The sequence below is a fragment of the Ambystoma mexicanum genome, chromosome 6q (assembly GCF_040938575.1).
Source record: "Ambystoma mexicanum isolate Mex_15411 chromosome 6q, UKY_AmexF1_1, whole genome shotgun sequence".
NCBI classification, from domain to species: Eukaryota; Metazoa; Chordata; class Amphibia; order Caudata; family Ambystomatidae; genus Ambystoma; species Ambystoma mexicanum.
In genome coordinates, this window is record NC_090937.1 from 698504025 (window position 1) to 698523424 (window position 19400).

The following is a 19400-nucleotide window of genomic DNA, read 5'->3' on the forward strand; positions in this document are numbered from 1 at the left end:
GGACCTTCTGGTGTTCCCCCTGCCAAGAAAAGAAGGATCCATCCTCCACCTCCTTTTCAACCGTCGCGCCCCGTCCAGCCCTCCTCCCCGTCCACCCGAGGGGATGATACGGGGACTGACACGGCAGCGACGGGTACGGACGACGAGGCATACGACGAGGATTTTCCGTCGTCGCCCCCCACCAGGGCTTCTCCGCCCGACGAGATCGGATCCTTCCATTCCATGATCTCCAGGGCTTCCGAGCTTTTTCAACTCTGCCCCGAGGAGAAGAAAAAGGAAGGCTTCCTTTATCAGCGGCGCGAGGCCAAGAGGAAGACGGTCCTCGCAGTGCCTCTGTTGGACGACATTTGGGATGAGGGTCTTTCCCTCCTCAAGAACCCTTCCACGACGCCAGCTAGAAGAGACCGGTACGAGAAGAAGTACCGGGTCCCGGACACGGCCCCCCTATGCCTCCGGGCGCAGCCTACCCCGGACTCCGTCGTCTCCGCGGCGGCCAGGAAGAAAGCGGGGGGGGTGCGGCCTCCACATCGACTTCCCCGCCGGACGGCGAGGGAAAGAAATTGGATGCTATGGGACGTAGAGTCATCTCGTCGGCAGCGACGACGATTAAAGCGGCCAACGCCTTGGCTATCGTGGCCCGCTACGACAGGGAGCTCTGGTACAAGATGGCTCCCCTGCTGGATTTTCTGCCGGACGACAAGAGGGCTGAGGCCCTTGAGATCCTCCAGGAAGGTGAAGTGGCTTCGGACCACGCCATCACCGTGGCGACGGACATCGCCGACGCGGGGTTCCGCCAGCTAGGCAACGGCGTTTGCCTTCGACGTCGTGGATGGCTCAAAGCTACGGATTTTCGGCAGGACGTCCAGACCAGAGTCCTGGACATGCCCTTCGACGGGAACAACCTGTTTGGGAAGACGGTGGACGATTCCCTCCAGGCCATCAAGGCGGATACTGAGACGGCCCGGGCCCTGGGAGTCCTGCAGCAACGACGGACGCCCTTTCGGAGCGGCGGAGGCAAGGGCGCCTCCAAAGGTTCCGGTGGCGGTTTCGCTTCCTACCGTCAAGCGGCCCGCTCGTCGTCGCAAGAGGCCTACAGAGGACGAGGCAAGTCTAGCGGACCCCGCCGTCGTCGCCAAGGAGGTCAAGGCGGCAAGGCCGCGTCCAAGCAGGATTGAACCGGCCGTGGGGTCGGGCCCCCACCGAAGCACCCCGGTGGGAGGCCGGCTGGCGGGCTTCGTCAGCGTGTGGGAGTCCATCTCCACCGACCGTTGGGTGCTGGATGCCCTGGCCCGGGGCCACGCGCTCGAGTTTCAAAGAAGGTGCCCGCGCGTCCCCCCCGTGGCCAGGAGAGAACTTCACGTCCCTCAACTTCTCCTGGAGGTAAAGGCGATGCTCAGAAAGGGCGCCATCGAACTCGTCCCAAAGAGGCTTCGGGGCTCCGGAGTCTACTCGCGATACTTCCTCGTGAAGAAGAAGACGGGAGGATGGCGCCCCATCCTAGACCTGCGACGGCTGAACAAGTTCATCAAGGCGCAGAAGTTCAGGATGGTCACCTTACAGCACGTCCTGGGTCAACTGGAGGAAGGAGACTTCCTGTCGTCGTTGGATTTGGAGGATGCCTACTTCCACATTCCAATCCTAAAGGGGCACCGAAAATTCCTCAGGTTCGTGGTCCAAGGGCGGCATTACCAGTTCAAAGCCCTTCCCTTCGGACTGCGGTCGGCACCCAGGGTATTCACCAAGTGCCTCGCACCGGTGGCGGCGCAGCTGCGCCGCGAGGGGATTCACGTCTACCCCTACCTGGACGACTGGCTCATCCGCGCCAAGACGAAGGAGCTCGCCGTGGTCCACACGGCAAGGACCGTCCAACTCCTCACGGACCTGGGATTCTCCGTGAACTACACCAAATCCCACCTGGTGCCCGCGCAAGTCGCACTGTTTCTGGGAGCGAGGCTCGACACAGTGTCCCTTCTGGCCTCCCCGTCGGAGGAGAGGACCAGGACCATCTTGGGCAAGGTGCAACGGATGCTGGTGGCCGACGCGGCCAAAGTGAGATCCATCAAGTCCCTCCTCGGGATGATGTCTTCCTGCATCTACCTCATTCCCATGTGCAGGCTCCGGATGCGCCCGTTGCAAGAATTCCTGGATGCGCGCTGGATCCAGACGACGGGCAGCTTCGAGGAAAGGATCAAGCTCGACGAGAGTTTCCGGCGAGCGATACGGTGGTGGGGCACCCGCGCGCATCTGACGGCGGGCATGGACTTCCAGACCCCAGCCCACCAGGAGACTGTGACCACGGATGCCTCCCTGGAAGGGTGGGGAGCGCACACCGAAAATCTGCACGCGAGGGGACTCTGGCTCCCGACGGAGAAGTCCCTGCATATCAACGTCCTGGAGCTCCGTGCAGTGTTTTGGGCCCTCAGGTCCTTCCTTCCGTCCCTGAAGGGCAAGGTGGTGAGGATCTTCACCGACAACACCACCACCATGTTTTACATCAGGAAACAGGGCGGAACCAGGTCCCCAGCGCTGTCCAAGGAGGCGCAGGACCTGTGGCATTGGGCCGTCGCCCAAGGGATTTTTCTGGTGCCGTTTCATCTGGCAGGGATAAAAAACACCATCGCCGACTCACTCAGCAGGGAGCTGCGCTCGTGCCACGAGTGGGAACTACGGCAGGATCTAGTGGATCGCCTCTTCCGACGGTGGGGCACACCCCAGATCGACCTGTTCGCGACGGCGACGAACACCAAGTGCCGGAGGTTCGCCAGCAGGTTTCCCCAGACGAGGAGCATGGGCGATGCTTTCTCGTTCCCCTGGGAGGGCCTGTTCCTCTACGCGTTCCCTCCCTTGCCTCTGCTAATCCGGCTCGTCAACCAGCTCAAGAGGTCACGGTGCAGGATGATCCTCGTCGCACCTGCGTGGCCGAGGCAGATATGGTTCCCGGACCTTCTGGACTTGTCAGCGTCCCCGCCGATCAAGCTGCCGGCGGACGCAGACCTACTCTCCAGGGAAGGAGGCGCCATCCTCCACCACGACCCGAAGTCGCTGAACTTGCAGGCCTGGCTCCTGCAGCGCTAGAGTTTGGAGGATACGACATACCGGCCGATTGCAGAGAGGTTCTTGCAAAGGCCAGGGCGTCCTCGACTCTTAAATGCTACGGACACAAATGGAAGAGGTTCTCTGTCTGGTGCCACGCACAGAAGATTAACCCTCTACGGATTACGGCTCCCCAAGTACTGCCGTACCTGCTGACGCTGGCCAAAGCTGGACTGGCACACGCGTCCATCAAGATTCATCTTGCTGCGATCTCCCGATACACCAGAACCACGGGGCGGACGTCCTTGTGGTCTCATCGTCTGGTGAAAGAGTTCATGAAGGGACTATTCAGATCGTTCCCGCCGGTGAAGGCTCCGGCCCCGGCGTGGGAGCTCAACGTGGTGCTGACCAAGCTCATGGGACCTCCGTTCGAGCCTCTGCACTCGGCCCCGTTGAAGTTTCTATCGTGGAAGACAGCTTTTCTCGTGGCCATCACCTCCGCACGACGAGTGGGTGAGATCCAGGCCCTTTCCTGCAAGGCCCCGTACTTGACTTTCCACGACACGAGGGTAGTACTCAGGACGCACCCCTCCTTCATGCCCAAGGTACCGTCGGACTTCCATCTCAACGAACCCTTGGTGTTACCTGTGTTCTTCCCGTCGCCTTCGTCGCCGGCTGAGAGGACTTTGCACTCGCTGGATGTAGCTAGAGCGCTGAAGTTCTACGTGGATCGCACGAAGGGTTTTCGGAAGACGTCACAACTCTTTGTGAACTTTGGACCTGTCAATCAGGGGAAGGCTCTCTCGAAGGCTTCCATCTCCAGATGGCTCTCCGGCTGTATCATGTACTGTCACCGGTTGGCAAACCGACCGCTGCCTGGCCGTCCGAGAGCCCATTCCACCAGAGCGATCGCAGCTACCACGGCGTTCCTATCTGGTGTGCCCCTGCTGGACATATGCAGGGCTGCTACGTGGAGGTCGACGCACACCTTCACGAAATTCTACTGCGTCGACCGGGATTCCAGGGAGGAGTCCAGGGTCGGCCAAGCAGTGCTGCGCAACCTGTTCGCCTGAGGTGAGCCTGGTGAGGAGGTAAGATGCTTAATGTTGAGTTGATGTGATGCTTAATGTTGAGCCTTTGCCACCTCCCGTGGTTGTGCATGTGTGTACTGCTATGTATTCTTTATTCATGAGCATGTGAATCCATGCCAGACCCCATGCTGGAGAAGGAACAAGTTACTTACCTGTAACTGTTGTTCTCCAGCATGGGTCTGGCATGGATTCACATGCGAACCCTCCCGCCTACCCCTCTGCGGCTCTTCACTTGGTCATACTGCCACTTCACGTGCTTCCAAATCTGAAGATGGCTGCCAGAGGCGGTGCTTAGGTAGAGGGCAGTCATTGGCTGTGGTCAGTATGACGCAGAGACCAGTGATTGGTTATTGCTACGAAAGACAGATCAGAAACGAAACTGATACTGGTTTTTTCTTTACCGAGGATTCCCAGCCTGACGACGGGGAATATTCATGAGCATGTGAATCCATGCCAGACCCATGCTGGAGAACAACAGTTACAGGTAAGTAACTTGTTCCTTCTCAATGATTGTTCAATAATGCCCACAAGTGACCAGTTCCCATTTCTTGAGATGATGGTTGTTGTTATATAAAATTACAGTCCACCAGAGCAAATAATATTTTGATTCTGCCAGGTGGGGATGTTGTTTTTTTTGGGCCTTGGGGCAGGGGAGCGGCGGTGCATGGTGCCTCATGACAAGTTATCTGACTGTAACCTGCTAAAAATAAAATTGTTCCGAATCAACACACATTTAGCCAGGCACTGTGGGTACCGTGTTCCGTCCCCTTACGAAACACCACCAAACCTGCTTAAGGTAGGTCTTAAAATGGTCGTTGGTTTACCCCAGTCAGCTGAACCAACTTTGATAAAGCAACTGCAGAGTAACAACGAGTTGCTTATTTACATGGCATGCCATTGGAGCCATATATTCGCAGTACTCTCGGCTCAGTGATAATGATCTCTACCACCAGGTAACCATAACACCACTGGGCAGAAAACCTTCTCCACTATCCATAAGTTAAGCCCAAAAATGTGGCTGCTACTATTCTGGCCTCCGTTTTACAATTAAAACTATCTTGCTATCTTGTACCTAAATGTTGCCAGCAATTAAAACTAATACATACATTTCTCATATAACATAAGAGGGCTCTGAATGATGTGTATGCAAATATTGGTCTTGGGCATCCAGCAAGAACGTGTAAATGGTATTGTTGGGCTCTTTTTACTCCATTATATAGTTGGCAAGTGATGGCATTAATCATGCAGACAAATGATGTCCATCTTCAAGTGCATAATGTTTCATTATTTATTCAGCGCAAAGGCTTGGACTGTTTTTAGAGGTTTCTCAGATGCTGTCATGTTTGTTTTATGTCTTTCTTGAAGAAACAACAGTGATGGTTTGTCTGTTTTCCATGTAGGAATACCAGCTCCTTTAGTAATAAAACCTCTCTCCGAGTGGGAAGAAATGCAAATGCAAACTCCAATCCGATCTCCTGTCACCCGAAGCTTTACAAGAGAGTAAGTCATGTCTTTTAATTTAGAATTGCCTACTCTGCCTTGCTCCAACCTACCCCAACATTGAGTTTCATGAACAGCTATTGAATGATTATTTCTTGAAATAGAGCTCAACTTTTGGCGGTAATGATAAAGGGTTTATTTTAAAAAGTTGTTTCTAAAAGGCCTGTTTTATTAGTTCCTCTAGGTTCCCAATGCCATCGAGACCGGCGTCTATTCATAGCACGGCTTCCAGCACCGACTCTCTAGACAGCGAAGAGAGCTATGTACCAATGAATCCAAACCTGCCCGTGGAGGAACAGGTATGTAACATCTGCGTGCTATTTTACTGTCAGCAGTATAGTCCTGTATTGCAATTTGTATTTATTTATTTGCATGTTTAAAGTACTCGCACAGCCCGGGGCATCGAGGCGCTGTTAGAGGAATAGGTCTCTTAGTTGCGCATTTATAACGCGCTTAATACCCGGAGGTTTCTAAGCGCGGACCCGGGATCGAACCTGTTTTGCTTTGTGCCATCTTGTTTCCAAGGCGAGCACGTTGCCGCTGACCTATCCTCCCGGGGCATTGAAATAAATTGTTTCTTAAACCCTAAATGTTTCTTGGCATCTAGACATTATCCGCAATGCTGCCTTTCTACATACAATCTGATGCTAAATACTTTGATTGAAGTTTAATGATGAATAAAAACTTTGCGTAAAGAAATGGAATTGAAATTCTCATGCTATTTCTGTTTACCATTCTTGAAAACCTACTCAATTACTGTGCTTGTATATCAATAACACTGTATTTATTTTTCATATGTTAACATTTCTCGCTAAAAATTCTGAATTTGCGAAAGTCAGCTCTAACCTCAAGTGTAGTGTCTACTAGGCCGACGGAGAGCAGTGAAATATTAACTTGCTCTTCAAAGATGAGCGAGAGTACAGGGGTGTTGACTCATTTGATGTAATATCTCTTCTTCATTTGATATTAAAGTGAATATGATCAATCTGTCACAATAAATATTTAAAAAAATCGCAAGCCCATATCTGCATTTTTCTCTTCTTCCATTTATTAACTCTTTTCTCATGTTTTACTCTGGCATCCCACATCCTGATTCTTCAGTATCACAGGGTAGTTTTCGTGTGTCAAGCAAGTCATCAAGTAGTTCCCCTGCACTGGTTTCCTTATCCAAGACTGATGTTTTTATTTATGAGCATGCATAATTTGTTGTGTTATTGGGATTTATACGGCACACTTCTGTTATTTGCATGTCCTCCATGCGCTCCGGCAGATCAGGAGGAGAGGGTTCTCTTTGGTTGGTGAGGAGAACCTCTGCTGTTCTGTGGATGCATTCACACTGGTGCTCCTCATGCGGGCCTGTTTCTAGTTTTCTCGTGTGGAGAACATGGAGGTATTTCTGTTTCTATCCGGGAGGTTTGCATGCCCTTGGTGCTAGGTTGCATTAGACCAGACTTGTGTACATTGAGTGTAGAGGTTTAATGTGCTTTTGTTTGATATCCGTTGGGAGGATTATTGAAATGTCTATGTGCAAATGGCTTCATGGGTTGGGGTATAATGAGTGGACGTTGAATAACATTAGTGAGGGGCCTAGATGGCCATGGCTATGGTGCATGTTGGTGGCGGAAGCAGCTGCTTTTACATTCCCTTGAGATGTTAGGGTTTGAGGGGCCTGTATACCTTTCTCTTGAGAGATTGGTGAAAGTTCGGGTGGTTTTGTTGTCTGGGCCGGGTTGTGGCCATTGTAAGATGCAGTTGGCTTTTGGTTGCTGGTCGGTTTATTGGTTGAATGGGCATTGAAAAGCAAAGCCTTTAACATCTTCCTGAAAGTAAGGTGGTTCTGGATCGTTCATGTTTCCTTTGGAAGATTTTGGCCACAATGCTGGAGAAAATAGATCCTCTGCAAAAGCAAAGTGCTTTGAAGAGAATTTTCTTTTAACCAGCTGATTGTTCTTACTGCTGGAATTGTGTTCCCTCCAGTCAATCCTAAGCAGTAGTCATGCTTCTGAGTTCTGTACGCATCGAAGTTTCTTTGCTAGCCTGGCATGCCGCAGTACAAGCTGCTTGCCTAGTCAATACTTGAGATGACCAGCGCAGAGAGCGCTAGGGTCCTGTGCGAGAAGGTGATGAATTACATAATCCCTCTGATTGAGCAAAGATGGACCAGTGTCTGGATCTGTGGTTCCACGGTGAGCAAATTGTCCATGAGAATCCTGAGATTCTTGTTTTCTTTTGAGGTTTTTGAGATGGCCATTTCCGTAGGCCAAGGTAGTGGTGCTTCGTGACTGTCTCACTGATGGAGCATCAGATTTATTATTTGTCCAGGTCCAGTTTTAAGTTTTATGTTTTCATCCATGAACTCACCTGTGCAAGGCAGTTGATGTGTGTTTGTCATTGTTGATGGTCATTTTGAAGATGATTTGTGTTGTCTGTGTATTTGTAGCAGGTTTTTTTAATGAAACTCAAAAGTGGCGCCATGTATGTTAAAAAAGAAAGTGTGATGGGTTCAATCCTCGAGGGACTCTGCAGATTGTTTGGTGAGTTGGGCGTGGAAGTGGGGAACTAGGTGATTTGTTTTGTCCAGAGGAAAGATTCCATCCACTGTAATGTTGTCCAACTTCTTCCAATGTCCTTATTTAAGGATCCATGGTTGGCCATGTGAAGAGCTTCTGAGATGTCGAGGAGTATGAGGAATGATATGATGTTCACATCTGCATTGATTTTGATGTCATCCCAGAAAGATACCAGTGCTGATTTGGTTTCTCCCATTGGCCTGAAAATTACGTGTCTCATTTAGACTGTTGCTGGATTTTACGTATTTCAGGATTTGGCAATATACATAGCTTTCTAAAATATTGTTACACAGCTTTATTCAGCAATTACCATAAAATATTTTGTGGTTGGGGTATGTTTGAGAGAGGTCCGTATTGGTGATTTTGAGGAGTGATTCAATATATGCTGTCTTAAAAAATCTTGGTGGATTCCTGTTTCCAGTGAAGTTTATCAGTTTAGGAAAATAGTGCTAGCCTTTCTTTTTTTTTTTTTTTTTTTTTAAATCTTCGTTTCATACAAAAAAATAAGATGACAATGTCCAGCAGGTGTAAAACATTGAACCGTATCACAAACATTTAACATACAGGTCAGTTGCATGAGCCAACACTCTGGTCTTTGGAATCGCGGGTAGTAGGCCACATAAGGTCCCCCTACATTTTTGGGTCTAGCTTTGGGGGTGTAGAGTGGCACATTACTCTGCCTCCACGTCATGACAGTACAGTATATCAGACTTCCAAGGTTAATACGAGGGGGTTCTACCCCTAGCCCATCCCATAGCTACCCTCCTCTTTGCTAGGACCAACAGCAGACCCATAATGCATCTCACATGCCCTGCAGCCTCACCAGTGTATTCCAATAGTGCAATCAGAGGGGAAGGATCAACACTTTCACCCACAATCACACTCATTGTGCCTGAAATCCAGGGACTTTACTACGATAGATCCAGAAACATGGCCAGGGGTGGGGGGCGGGGGTAGAACCTGCATTGCAGGCAAGCATCCGACAACCCTGAGAAGAATCTATGCAGGACAAGGAGGGTAACATAATACTGGTGAGGGAATTTGAAATGTAGCAGTCTGAGTCTACTATTGAGTGAAATCTTATTAGTTTGGTTACAACAATTGCACCATACATGGTGCAGAATAGGGACCCCAGGGGAATCTTCCCATTTCCCACGAGAATCGCCCAGCCCCACTGTATTGTCTATGCCTTTGGCATTTAAATGGGGAAACCAGCTTCTCTCTGTGCTAATCAAACCATGAAGAAGTGGGGCCACCGCAGGTGCCAATGGGAAAGAAGTAAACGATGCGATCTACCCGGACTCAAAGCATACCCCTATCCAAAGGGGCCGTAAGCTTTTCCCAGCATATACGAGGTTGCTTATCCTGCCAGATGAGGCCCAATACCATGGATTTTGCCTCTTTAAAAAAAAGACTTGGGAACCTCAATAGGTAAATTCAGGAACGTGTACAACAACCGCGGAAGGACAATCATTTTTACCAGAGATATACGTCCATACAAAGAAAGCAGGAGATACTTCTACCATTCCACCATGGATCCGGCCTGGGTGAGCTTGACTACATCATTTTTCTGAAGGAGAATCTCATGTGAGCGTGCCAGCTCAGTTCCCAAAAATCGAGTGCTCGCCTCATGCCACTGAAAGCCCTGACCATCACAGTCCTTCACCAAGCTGTCAGTCAATGGAAACAGCACTGACTTTACGGAGTTAACATTAATACCAGAATATTGCCTAAACCCTAGACATCCCCCATAATAGCCGCCAGATTAACCTTTGGGTCAGTAACTAATAAGATCACGTCTTCATATAATGAAATCACCAATCTGTGGGTAAACCCGCTGACTCACCTTTGGATGTGCTTGGACCTTATTAACTCGGCCAAAGGTTCCACGGTGAGTGCAAACGGCAATGGGGAGAGGGGACTCCCTTGTCTTGTTACATGACCCATCAGGATGGGGCCAGAGAGTCAACCGTTCTCTCGGAGTAGAGCCACAGGATATGGATACAACAATGTCACTAGTGAAATAAATGATTCACTTATGCCCATACCTCCTAAGTACCGTGAATAAGAAGGGCCACTCGACCGAGACAAAGGCCTTCTCAGCGTTGGGAAGGGCTGCAACTACCTGCGACTGCTGATCTAAGGACGAAAGCAGGCCAAATACTCTACGTAACCCATACAATGTGGGCCTCCCGGGAATAAAGCCAGCCTGATTCACCTTAACAATCTTGGACATTAGAAGCATGAGTCTAGCCGCTAGAATACTTGCAAATATCGTATCAATTTTTGAGGGAAATTGGTCTATACGGCAAGCACTCTTCTGCTGCCTTCCCAGGTTTCAAAAGCAGAGTTACAACCGCTACATGCTACTAGGATTCTACAAGAATACCATCCGTGACCACCTGCTGATACACTTGCAAGAGATGAGGCACCAGGATTGCTGCAAAAGCCTTGTAGAAATCTGTGGAGAACCTATCCGGCCTAGGTGCCTTCCCGTAAGGAAGAGCCTTGATGGCACTGTGTATCTCCTGGGCGGTGATTGGACTCCCCATCCACTCCGTCTCACCTTGCCTGAACCAATACAGGCCAACCTAATTCCGGTAGTCCTCTGTCCACGCTTGGTGTGCAGTAATCTTGGAGGAGTAGAATGCCTCCTAAAATTCCTCCAGAGAGAGCAATTTCTTCACCAGTATGCATTAGGACCCCTGCTCGATTCCTAATAGCAGTGATATGCCTTTGAACAAGTTTACATATGCAGGTACATCTCAGTAGTTCCATTTCCTCACTACATCTTTTCTCATAAGCATGTTTTACAACACACAGATTGGGGAATATCAACAATTCGAGGAGGTTGTTGACCAGCAGGTTTTTGAGTAGGAAAGAAACCTCATACGTGGATCCTGCCCAGACTCACTCCTGTCCATACCTAGATTAAAGTCCAGTAAAGTGTAATGCTTTTTATCAACCACTAGATGCAGACTATGAAATCATGGGGCTCTAAAACAGATACAAACAGCAAAAATAAAGTTAGCTTCCCTTTTTCTGCCTTCATGTACTTTGCTTCTCTGCGCCGTTCACCACATTTTCTCTTGCCCCAGACGTGACTGGGGTATTGATTCCAGCAAGTTATCGGCAGGACCCTTTTGTCAGGATGTGCCTATGAACCCCCAGTAGATAGATTTTGTTAAGAACAATAACTATAAAGCACTACAGTGCCTTGCTGACCAGTCTTGGTTAATGTAAACTTGAGTAGCCAATTCTGTAATATTCTGGATTCAATGGATTAATGTCCTGTAGAATGCATTCAAACTATGCATTACACACATTAAACAATTTACAGCCTCTTACACAGCGCTTTAGACTTATTTGTGAAAACCCACCCAGTTTACACATTCTCCCTCTGCACCACAATAGCAATCAAGCCCTTTACAACAACTCCTTTTCTTGTGCATTCGGATGGTGGTTCCATTCCACAGGAAACACTGGGTTTAATTTGAGGTGTAAAAGCCAGAAGGAAATTAGAGCCTGAACACCAACTGCTCCAAAGACTAATGCTATATTGAGAGACCCTTTCCATGGTCTGTGCTCCCCCTGCTGGGACATTTTCCACTCAGGAACTAGGCAGAGGCTTCAGGTAATCCTTAGGCCGTATAACATGTTTTCCATTCAAACTAACTAACTACCTATTCCAATCTCATCTGGTCAGTTTGGTTCATGGAAAAGGACACCAAATGTGCTCATGGGGCCCGTTGGGGCACCATGTTCTTTGCAGAACCTGTCATATTGTCTGATTTAGGCTAGTTCTGTTTAGGCTCGACCATTCCTCTAGTTCATGGCACAGCGTTATGGACTTTACAGCCCCCTCGCAGATTTCTCCTGTATAGCATCTCTTCAAGCCTAGATGACTTGTTCAAATTGTTTCAGGGATGAGAGCACAGCTCCTTTTCTAGGCACTAGCCTTTCAGGTTTCTTGGTGAGATCCACTTTGTTTCTTTCTCTGCATTATTTGCAAAGCCCAGCTACAAGTTCACTCCCTTTAAGAACGTTAGAAGCCTTTTCCCTCCAATTGGCATTACACCCACCAAAAAGGAGCAGATTTTGTACTACGAAATCCCTTCACTGGTCTCACCCTTCACAAATACGGGAGGACATGCAGTTGTGTGTCACAATGCCTACGGTCAGTTTAGAGCGTAATGCTGTAGAACATTAACCAGACATTCGGTCCCTCTCCATTAAAGAGGGTACTGGTACTGTGGTTCTCCAGCATGGGGTCTGGCATGGATTCACATGCTCATGAATATTCCCCGTCGTCAGGCTGGGAATCCTCGGTAAAGAAAAAACCAGTATCAGTTTCGTTTCTGATCTGTCTTTCGTAGTAACAACCAATCACTGGTCTCTGCGTCATACTGACCACAGCCAATGACTGCCCTCTACCTAAGCACCGCCTCTGGCAGCCATCTTCTGATTTTTACCGCACGTTCATGTGTTGGGATCCTCGTGCTATTGCTCTCGAGCGTTAGTGCTATTTTTCGCGCTTTTTCACAAAAAACTTCGATTCTTTCGGTCAAAAGAGCCTCAAGCTCCACCGATCCTACATCCGATCAACGGGGACCCGTGTCGGATTCGTCTGTGCCCCTCAAGGGTGAAGATTTCGTCGAGCTACACTTCGGAGGACTCCAGAAGCTTCTCAGGCCCGGTCTCGGAGATGGCCCAGGAGAAGGGAAGCTCGACGCCCGGAAAGCTGTTCAGGGTCTGCCCTGGATGCCAGCTGCAGAACGTCTTTAAGGAGGACGAACACTCTTTCTGCCTTTACTGCCTTCATGAGGACAAGACGCACGTGGAGAAGGACTGTGCGTTTTGCGGCAACATGTCGGAACGGACCATGAAGGACCGCCATCAACGTCTCGCCAACTGGCTGGAGGGTAAGAGCCCGTCTGGCGAGAAGAAGAAGAAATCCGAGCGGTCTTCTAAGACCTTTGAGGGCGCCCCGGCGACGGGGGCCCAACATAAGGCTAAGCACCGCGAGTCCGCTGGCACCGGGAGCGCCGAACGGTCGGGCTCTACGGGCGCCAGGCAGGGCGCACCCTCCCCGGCACCATCAACCACGAGCCAACGCTCTGGGTCGGGTAAGAGGAAGGCCGAGCACCCGGCGAAGCTCCTGGAGAGGCCCCGGTCGAGCTCTAAGGCAGAGGAGGAGCGTGGCAGTGCCCCCTCCCTCAAGGATAAGGCGGTGAGCGCACCTAAGGTGGTGAAGGCCTTGATCCATCCGACCAAGCCCTCTATCGAAACGGTCGCGGCGGCCCCGGCTCAGCCTGTGGAGGCTGCACCAGTGGTGGCGACCTCGGGGCCCAGAATCTCCCTGCCTCCTCGGAGGGAGTCTTCTTTTGTGCCCATCGATAGGACCCCCGTGAAACCCTCCGTGGGGAAGAAGGGGGGGCAGGGCGTCGTCGTAGATTCGGCCTCAACCTCAGAAGAGGAGCTGATCGAGGTCTTAAGCCACGGCCTAGGCGTGGAAGAAGGCCAGCCCGTCGGAATGGACCCCGACGCAGGTGACGACGACGACATCGTCGAGGATACCGACGGGGCCCCTGCTCGCCCGTCGGACTCCCCTCTGCCAGCGCCGCAAGACAACTCGGCGGCCATTTTGTTGGCCATACAGTCCTTATGCTCCGAGATAAGGACGAGGCTACCGTTACCGACGGAGGAACCTCTCCCGTCGGGGGATCCAGAACCGGGACCTTCTGGTGTTCCCCCTACCAAGAAAAGAAGGATCCATCCACCACCTCCTTTTCTACCGTCGCGCCCCGTCCAGCCCTCCTCCCCGTCCACCCGAGGGGATGATACGGGGACTGACACGGCAGCGACGGGTACGGACGACGAGGCATACGACGATCTTTCCACTCCATGATCTCCAGGGCTTCCGAGCTTTTCCAACTCTGCCCTGAGGAGAAGAAAAAGGAAGGCTTCCTTTATCAGCGGCGCGAGGCCAAGAGGAAGACGGTCCTCGCAGTGCCTCTGTTGGACGACATTTGGGATGAGGGCCTTTCCCTCCTCAAGAACCCTTCCACGACGCCAGCTAGAAGAGACCGGTACGAGAAAAACTACCGGGTCCCGGACATGGCCCCCCTGTGCCTCCGGGCGCAGCCTACCCCGGATTCCGTCGTCTCCGCGGCAGCCAGGAAGAAAGCGGGGGGGGGGGTGCGGCCTCCACATCGACTTCCCCGCCGGACGGCGAGGGAAGGAAATTGGATGCTATGGGACGTAGAGTCATCTCGTCGGCAGCGACGACGATTAAAGCGGCCAACGCCTTGGCTATCGTGGCTCGCTACGACAGGGAGCTCTGGTACAAGATAGCTCCCCTGCTGGATTTTCTGCCGGACGACAAGAGGGCGGAGGCCCTGGAGATCCTGCAGGAAGGTGAGGTGGCCTCGGACCACGCCATCACCGTGGCGACGGACATCGCCGACACTGGGTTCCGCCAGCTGGGCAACGGCGTTTGCCTTCGACGTCGTGGATGGCTCAAAGCTACGGACTTCCGGCAGGACGTCCAGACCAGAGTCCTGGACATGCCCTTCGACGGGAACAATCTGTTTGGGAAGACAGTGGACGATTCCCTTCAGGCCATCAAGGCGGATACTGAGGCGGCCCGGGCCCTTGGAGTTCTGCAGCAACGACGGACGCCCTTTCGGAGCAGCGGAGGCAAGGGCGCCTCCAAAGGTTCCGGCGGCGGTTTCGCTTCCTACCGTCAAGCGGCCCGCTCGTCGTCGCAAGAGGCCTTCAGAGGACGAGGCAAGTCTAGCGGACCCCGCCGTCGTCGCCAAGGAGGTCAAGGCGGCAAGGCCGCGTCCAAGCAGGATTGAACCGGCCGTGGGGTCGGGCCCCCACCGAAGCACCCCGGTGGGAGGCCGGCTGGCGGGCTTCGTCAGCGTGTGGGAGTCCATCTCCACCGACCGTTGGGTGCTGGACGCCCTGGCCCGGGGCCACGCGCTCGAGTTTCAAAGAAGGTGCCCGCGCGTCCCCCCCCGTGGCCAGGAAAGAACTTCACGCCCCTCAACTTCTCCTGGAGGTAAAGGCGATGCTCAGGAAGGGCGCCATCGAACTCGTCCCAAAGGGGCTTCGGGGCTCCGGAGTCTACTCGAGATACTTCCTCGTGAAGAAGAAGACGGGAGGATGGCGCCCCATCCTAGACCTGCGACGTCTGAACAAGTTCATCAAGGCGCAGAAGTTCCGGATGGTCACCCTCCAGCACGTCCTGGGTCAGCTGGAGGAAGGAGACTTCCTATCGTCGTTGGATTTGGAGGATGCCTACTTCCACATTCCCATCCTAAAGGGGCACCGGAAATTCCTCAGGTTCGTGGTCCAAGGGCGTCATTACCAGTTCAAAGCCCTTCCCTTCGGACTACGGTCGGCACCCAGGGTATTCACCAAGTGCCTCGCACCGGTGGCGGCGCAGCTGCGCCGCGAGGGGATTCACGTCTACCCCTACCTGGACGACTGGCTCATCCGCGCCAAGACGAGGGAGCTCGCCGTGGTCCACACGGCAAGGACCGTCCAACTCCTCACGGACCTGGGATTCTCCGTGAACTACGCCAAATCCCACCTGGTGCCCGCGCAAGTCGCACTGTTTCTGGGAGCGAGGCTCGACACAGTGTCCCTTCTGGCCTCCCCGTCGGAGGAGAGGACCAGGACCATCTTGGGCAAGGTGCAACGGATGTTGGTGGCCGACGCGGCCAAAGTGAGGTCCATCAAGTCCCTCCTCGGGATGATGTCTTCCTGCATCTACCTCATTCCCATGTGCAGGCTCCGGATGCGCCCGTTGCAAGAATTCCTGGATGCGCGCTGGATCCAGACGACGGGCAGCTTCGAGGAAAGGATCAAGCTCGACGAGAGCTTCCGACGAGCGATACGGTGGTGGGGCACCCGCGCGCATCTGACGGCGGGCATGGACTTCCAGGCCCCAGCCCACCAGGAGACTGTGACCACGGATGCCTCCCTGGAAGGGTGGGGAGCGCACACCGAAAATCTGCACGCAAGGGGACTCTGGCTCCCGACGGAGAAGTCCCTGCATATCAACGTCCTGGAGCCCCGTGCAGTGTTTTGGGCCCTCAGGTCCTTCCTTCTGTCCCTCAAGGGCAAGGTGGTGAGGATCTTCACCGACAACACCACCACCATGTTTTACATCAGGAAACAGGGCGGAACCAGGTCCCCAGCGCTGTCCAAGGAGGCGCAGGACCTGTGGCATTGGGCCGTCGCCCAAGGGATTTTTCTGGTGCCGTTTCATCTGGCAGGGATAAAAAACACCATCGCCGACTCACTCAGCAGGGAGCTGCGCTCGTGCCACGAGTGGGAACTACGGCAGGATCTGGTGGATCGCCTCTTCCGACGGTGGGGCACACCCCAGATCGACCTGTTCGCGACGGCGACGAACACCAAGTGCCGGAGGTTCGCCAGCAGGTTTCCCCAGACGAGGAGCATGGGCGATGCTTTCTCGTTCCCCTGGGAGGGCCTGTTCCTCTACGCGTTCCCTCCTTTGCCTCTGCTAATCCGGCTCATCAACCAGCTCAAGAGGTCACGGTGCAGGATGATCCTCGTCGCACCTGCGTGGCCGAGGCAGATATGGTTCCCGGACTTGCTGGACTTGTCAGCGTCCCCGCCGATCAAGCTGCCGGCGGACGCGGATCTACTCTCCAGGGAAGGAGGCGCCATCCTCCACCACGACCCGAAGTCGCTGAACTTGCAGGCCTGGCTCCTGCAGCGCTAGAGTTTGGAGGATACGACATACCGGCCGATTGCAGAGAGGTTCTTGCAAAGGCCAGGGCGTCCTCGACTCTTAAATGCTATGGACACAAATGGAAGAGGTTCTCTGTCTGGTGCCGCGCACAGAAGATTAACCCTCTACGGATTACGGCTCCCCAAGTACTGCCGTACCTGCTGACGCTGGCCAAAGCTGGTCTGGCACACGCGTCCATCAAGATTCATCTTGCTGCGATCTCCCGATACACCAGAACCACGGGGCGGACGTCCTTGTGGTCTCATCGTCTGGTGAAAGAGTTCATGAAGGGACTGTTCAGATCGTTCCCGCCGGTGAAGGCTCCGGCCCCGGCGTGGGAGCTCAACGTGGTGCTGACCAAGCTCATGGGACCTCCGTTCGAGCCTCTGCACTCGGCCCCGTTGAAGTTTCTATCGTGGAAAACAGCTTTTCTTGTGGCCATCACCTCCGCACGACGAGTGGGAGAGATCCAGGCCCTTTCCTGCAAGGCCCCGTACTTGACTTTCCACGACACGAGGGTAGTGCTCAGGACGCACCCCTCCTTCATGCCCAAGGTACCGTCGGACTTCCATCTCAACGAACCCTTGGTGTTACCTGTGTTCTTCCCGTCGCCTTCGTCGCCGGCTGAGAGGACTTTGCACTCGCTGGATGTAGCTAGAGCGCTGAAGTTCTACGTGGACCGCACGAAGGGTTTTCGGAAGACGTCACAACTCTTTGTGAACTTTGGACCTGTCAATCAGGGGAAGGCTCTCTCGAAGGCTTCCATCTCCAGATGGCTCTCCGGCTGTATCATGTGCTGTCACCGGTTGGCAAACCGACCGCTGCCTGGCCGTCCGAGAGCCCATTCCACCAGAGCGATCGCAGCTACCACGGCGTTCCTATCTGGTGTGCCCCTGCTGGACATATGCAGGGCTGCTACGTGGAGGTCGACGCACACCTTCACGAAATTCTACTGCGTCGACCGGGATTCCAGGGAGGAGTCCAGGGTCGGCCAAGCAGTGCTGCGCAACCTGTTCGCCTGAGGTGAGCCTGGTGAGGAGGTAAGATGCTTAATGTTGAGTTGATGTGATGCTTGATGTTGAGCCTTTGCCACCTCCCGTGGTTGTGCATGTGTGTACTGCTATGTATTCTTTATTCATGAGCATGTGAATCCATGCCAGACCCCATGCTGGAGAAGGAACAAGTTACTTACCTGTAACTGTTGTTCTCCAGCATGGGTCTGGCATGGATTCACATGCGAACCCTCCCGCCTACCCCTCTGCGGCTCTTCACTTGGTCATACTGCCACTTCACGTGCTTCCAAATCTGAAGATGGCTGCCAGAGGCGGTGCTTAGGTAGAGGGCAGTCATTGGCTGTGGTCAGTATGACGCAGAGACCAGTGATTGGTTGTTACTACGAAAGACAGATCAGAAACGAAACTGATACTGGTTTTTTCTTTACCGAGGATTCCCAGCCTGACGACGGGGAATATTCATGAGCATGTGAATCCATGCCAGACCCATGCTGGAGAACAACAGTTACAGGTAAGTAACTTGTTCCTTTCTTTTGGGGGTTAGCCTATATGGAATAGTTTGCCACCTAGACAGCTCGTCATAGCCAGCACAGCTGACCAAGCATTAATGGCACTGAGCATCAGGTTGAGTTCAGTGCCCTCCAGCCACCTTTCCCATATCAACTCACCCTCGATGAGACTTTTCTTCAAGTTGAGGTTCTCAGAAATGGTCTGTGACTGCAATCCCGCACCTTAGTGAGGAAGCTGACCTCAGTGATGATGATTTGGGAGTCAGAAGATCTAAATCCATCTGCGGATACTTCACAATCCTGTCAAAGCCTCTAAACTATTCAATAATACATCAGCTCCAATGCTGGGGTACAAGGTAATCTCTGTCCGGGTATCAATATCTGCTCCTCCAGAAAAACCTTTTCCATGTGGACCCCTGTGATTTGAAGAAGGACCTGGAGATATGGAAGGACCCCATGCAGGGTTTTAATAATAAAGGTCCATAACTAATTAATTTGGAGCAACCAAAGAAGAGCCAATTTATGCATCCCGCATCCCACCAGCCCCATTGGCAGTGTTGAGATCCAATTCATTGCATGGAAAGGCTTCCTCCTCTCACATATGACAAATAAAGGTTCTGTCATTTTGGTGGGCTTTTATAAAAAAAGGCTCTTGCAAATTCATAATGATAGGGTATGACCTTTATTTGTTCCATGATTTTACAAATATTCCTTTTAGATGCCACAGCAGGTCTAGGACGAATGCTCAACTTGGTAAAGGAAACTGATAAGCAAATGTTGCTCATGTCCAAGGATATCAACTTGCCATAAATGAAGATCTGTAGATTTAGTACACACTTTAAGCCCTTTGGCCTCAAGCAGGAGACTCAAGACAAGGTCATTCAACAATTCATGAAAATGGTATTTGGACATGT

At 52.3% G+C, this 19400-nt stretch overlaps 1 protein-coding gene across 5 annotated transcripts in view; it reads left to right on the plus strand.

The window, feature by feature from the left end:
* GAB1 (GRB2 associated binding protein 1) overlaps positions 1-19400 on the plus strand; it is a 534151-nt gene that overhangs the window by 483111 nt on the left and 31640 nt on the right. For all 5 annotated transcript variants that reach the window (XM_069631203.1, XM_069631204.1, XM_069631206.1 and 2 more), the window contains 2 exons: positions 5525-5624; positions 5800-5923. In XM_069631203.1, coding sequence (XP_069487304.1) covers positions 5525-5624; positions 5800-5923 — 224 coding nt within the window. The remainder of the gene's footprint in view (positions 1-5524; positions 5625-5799; positions 5924-19400) is intronic.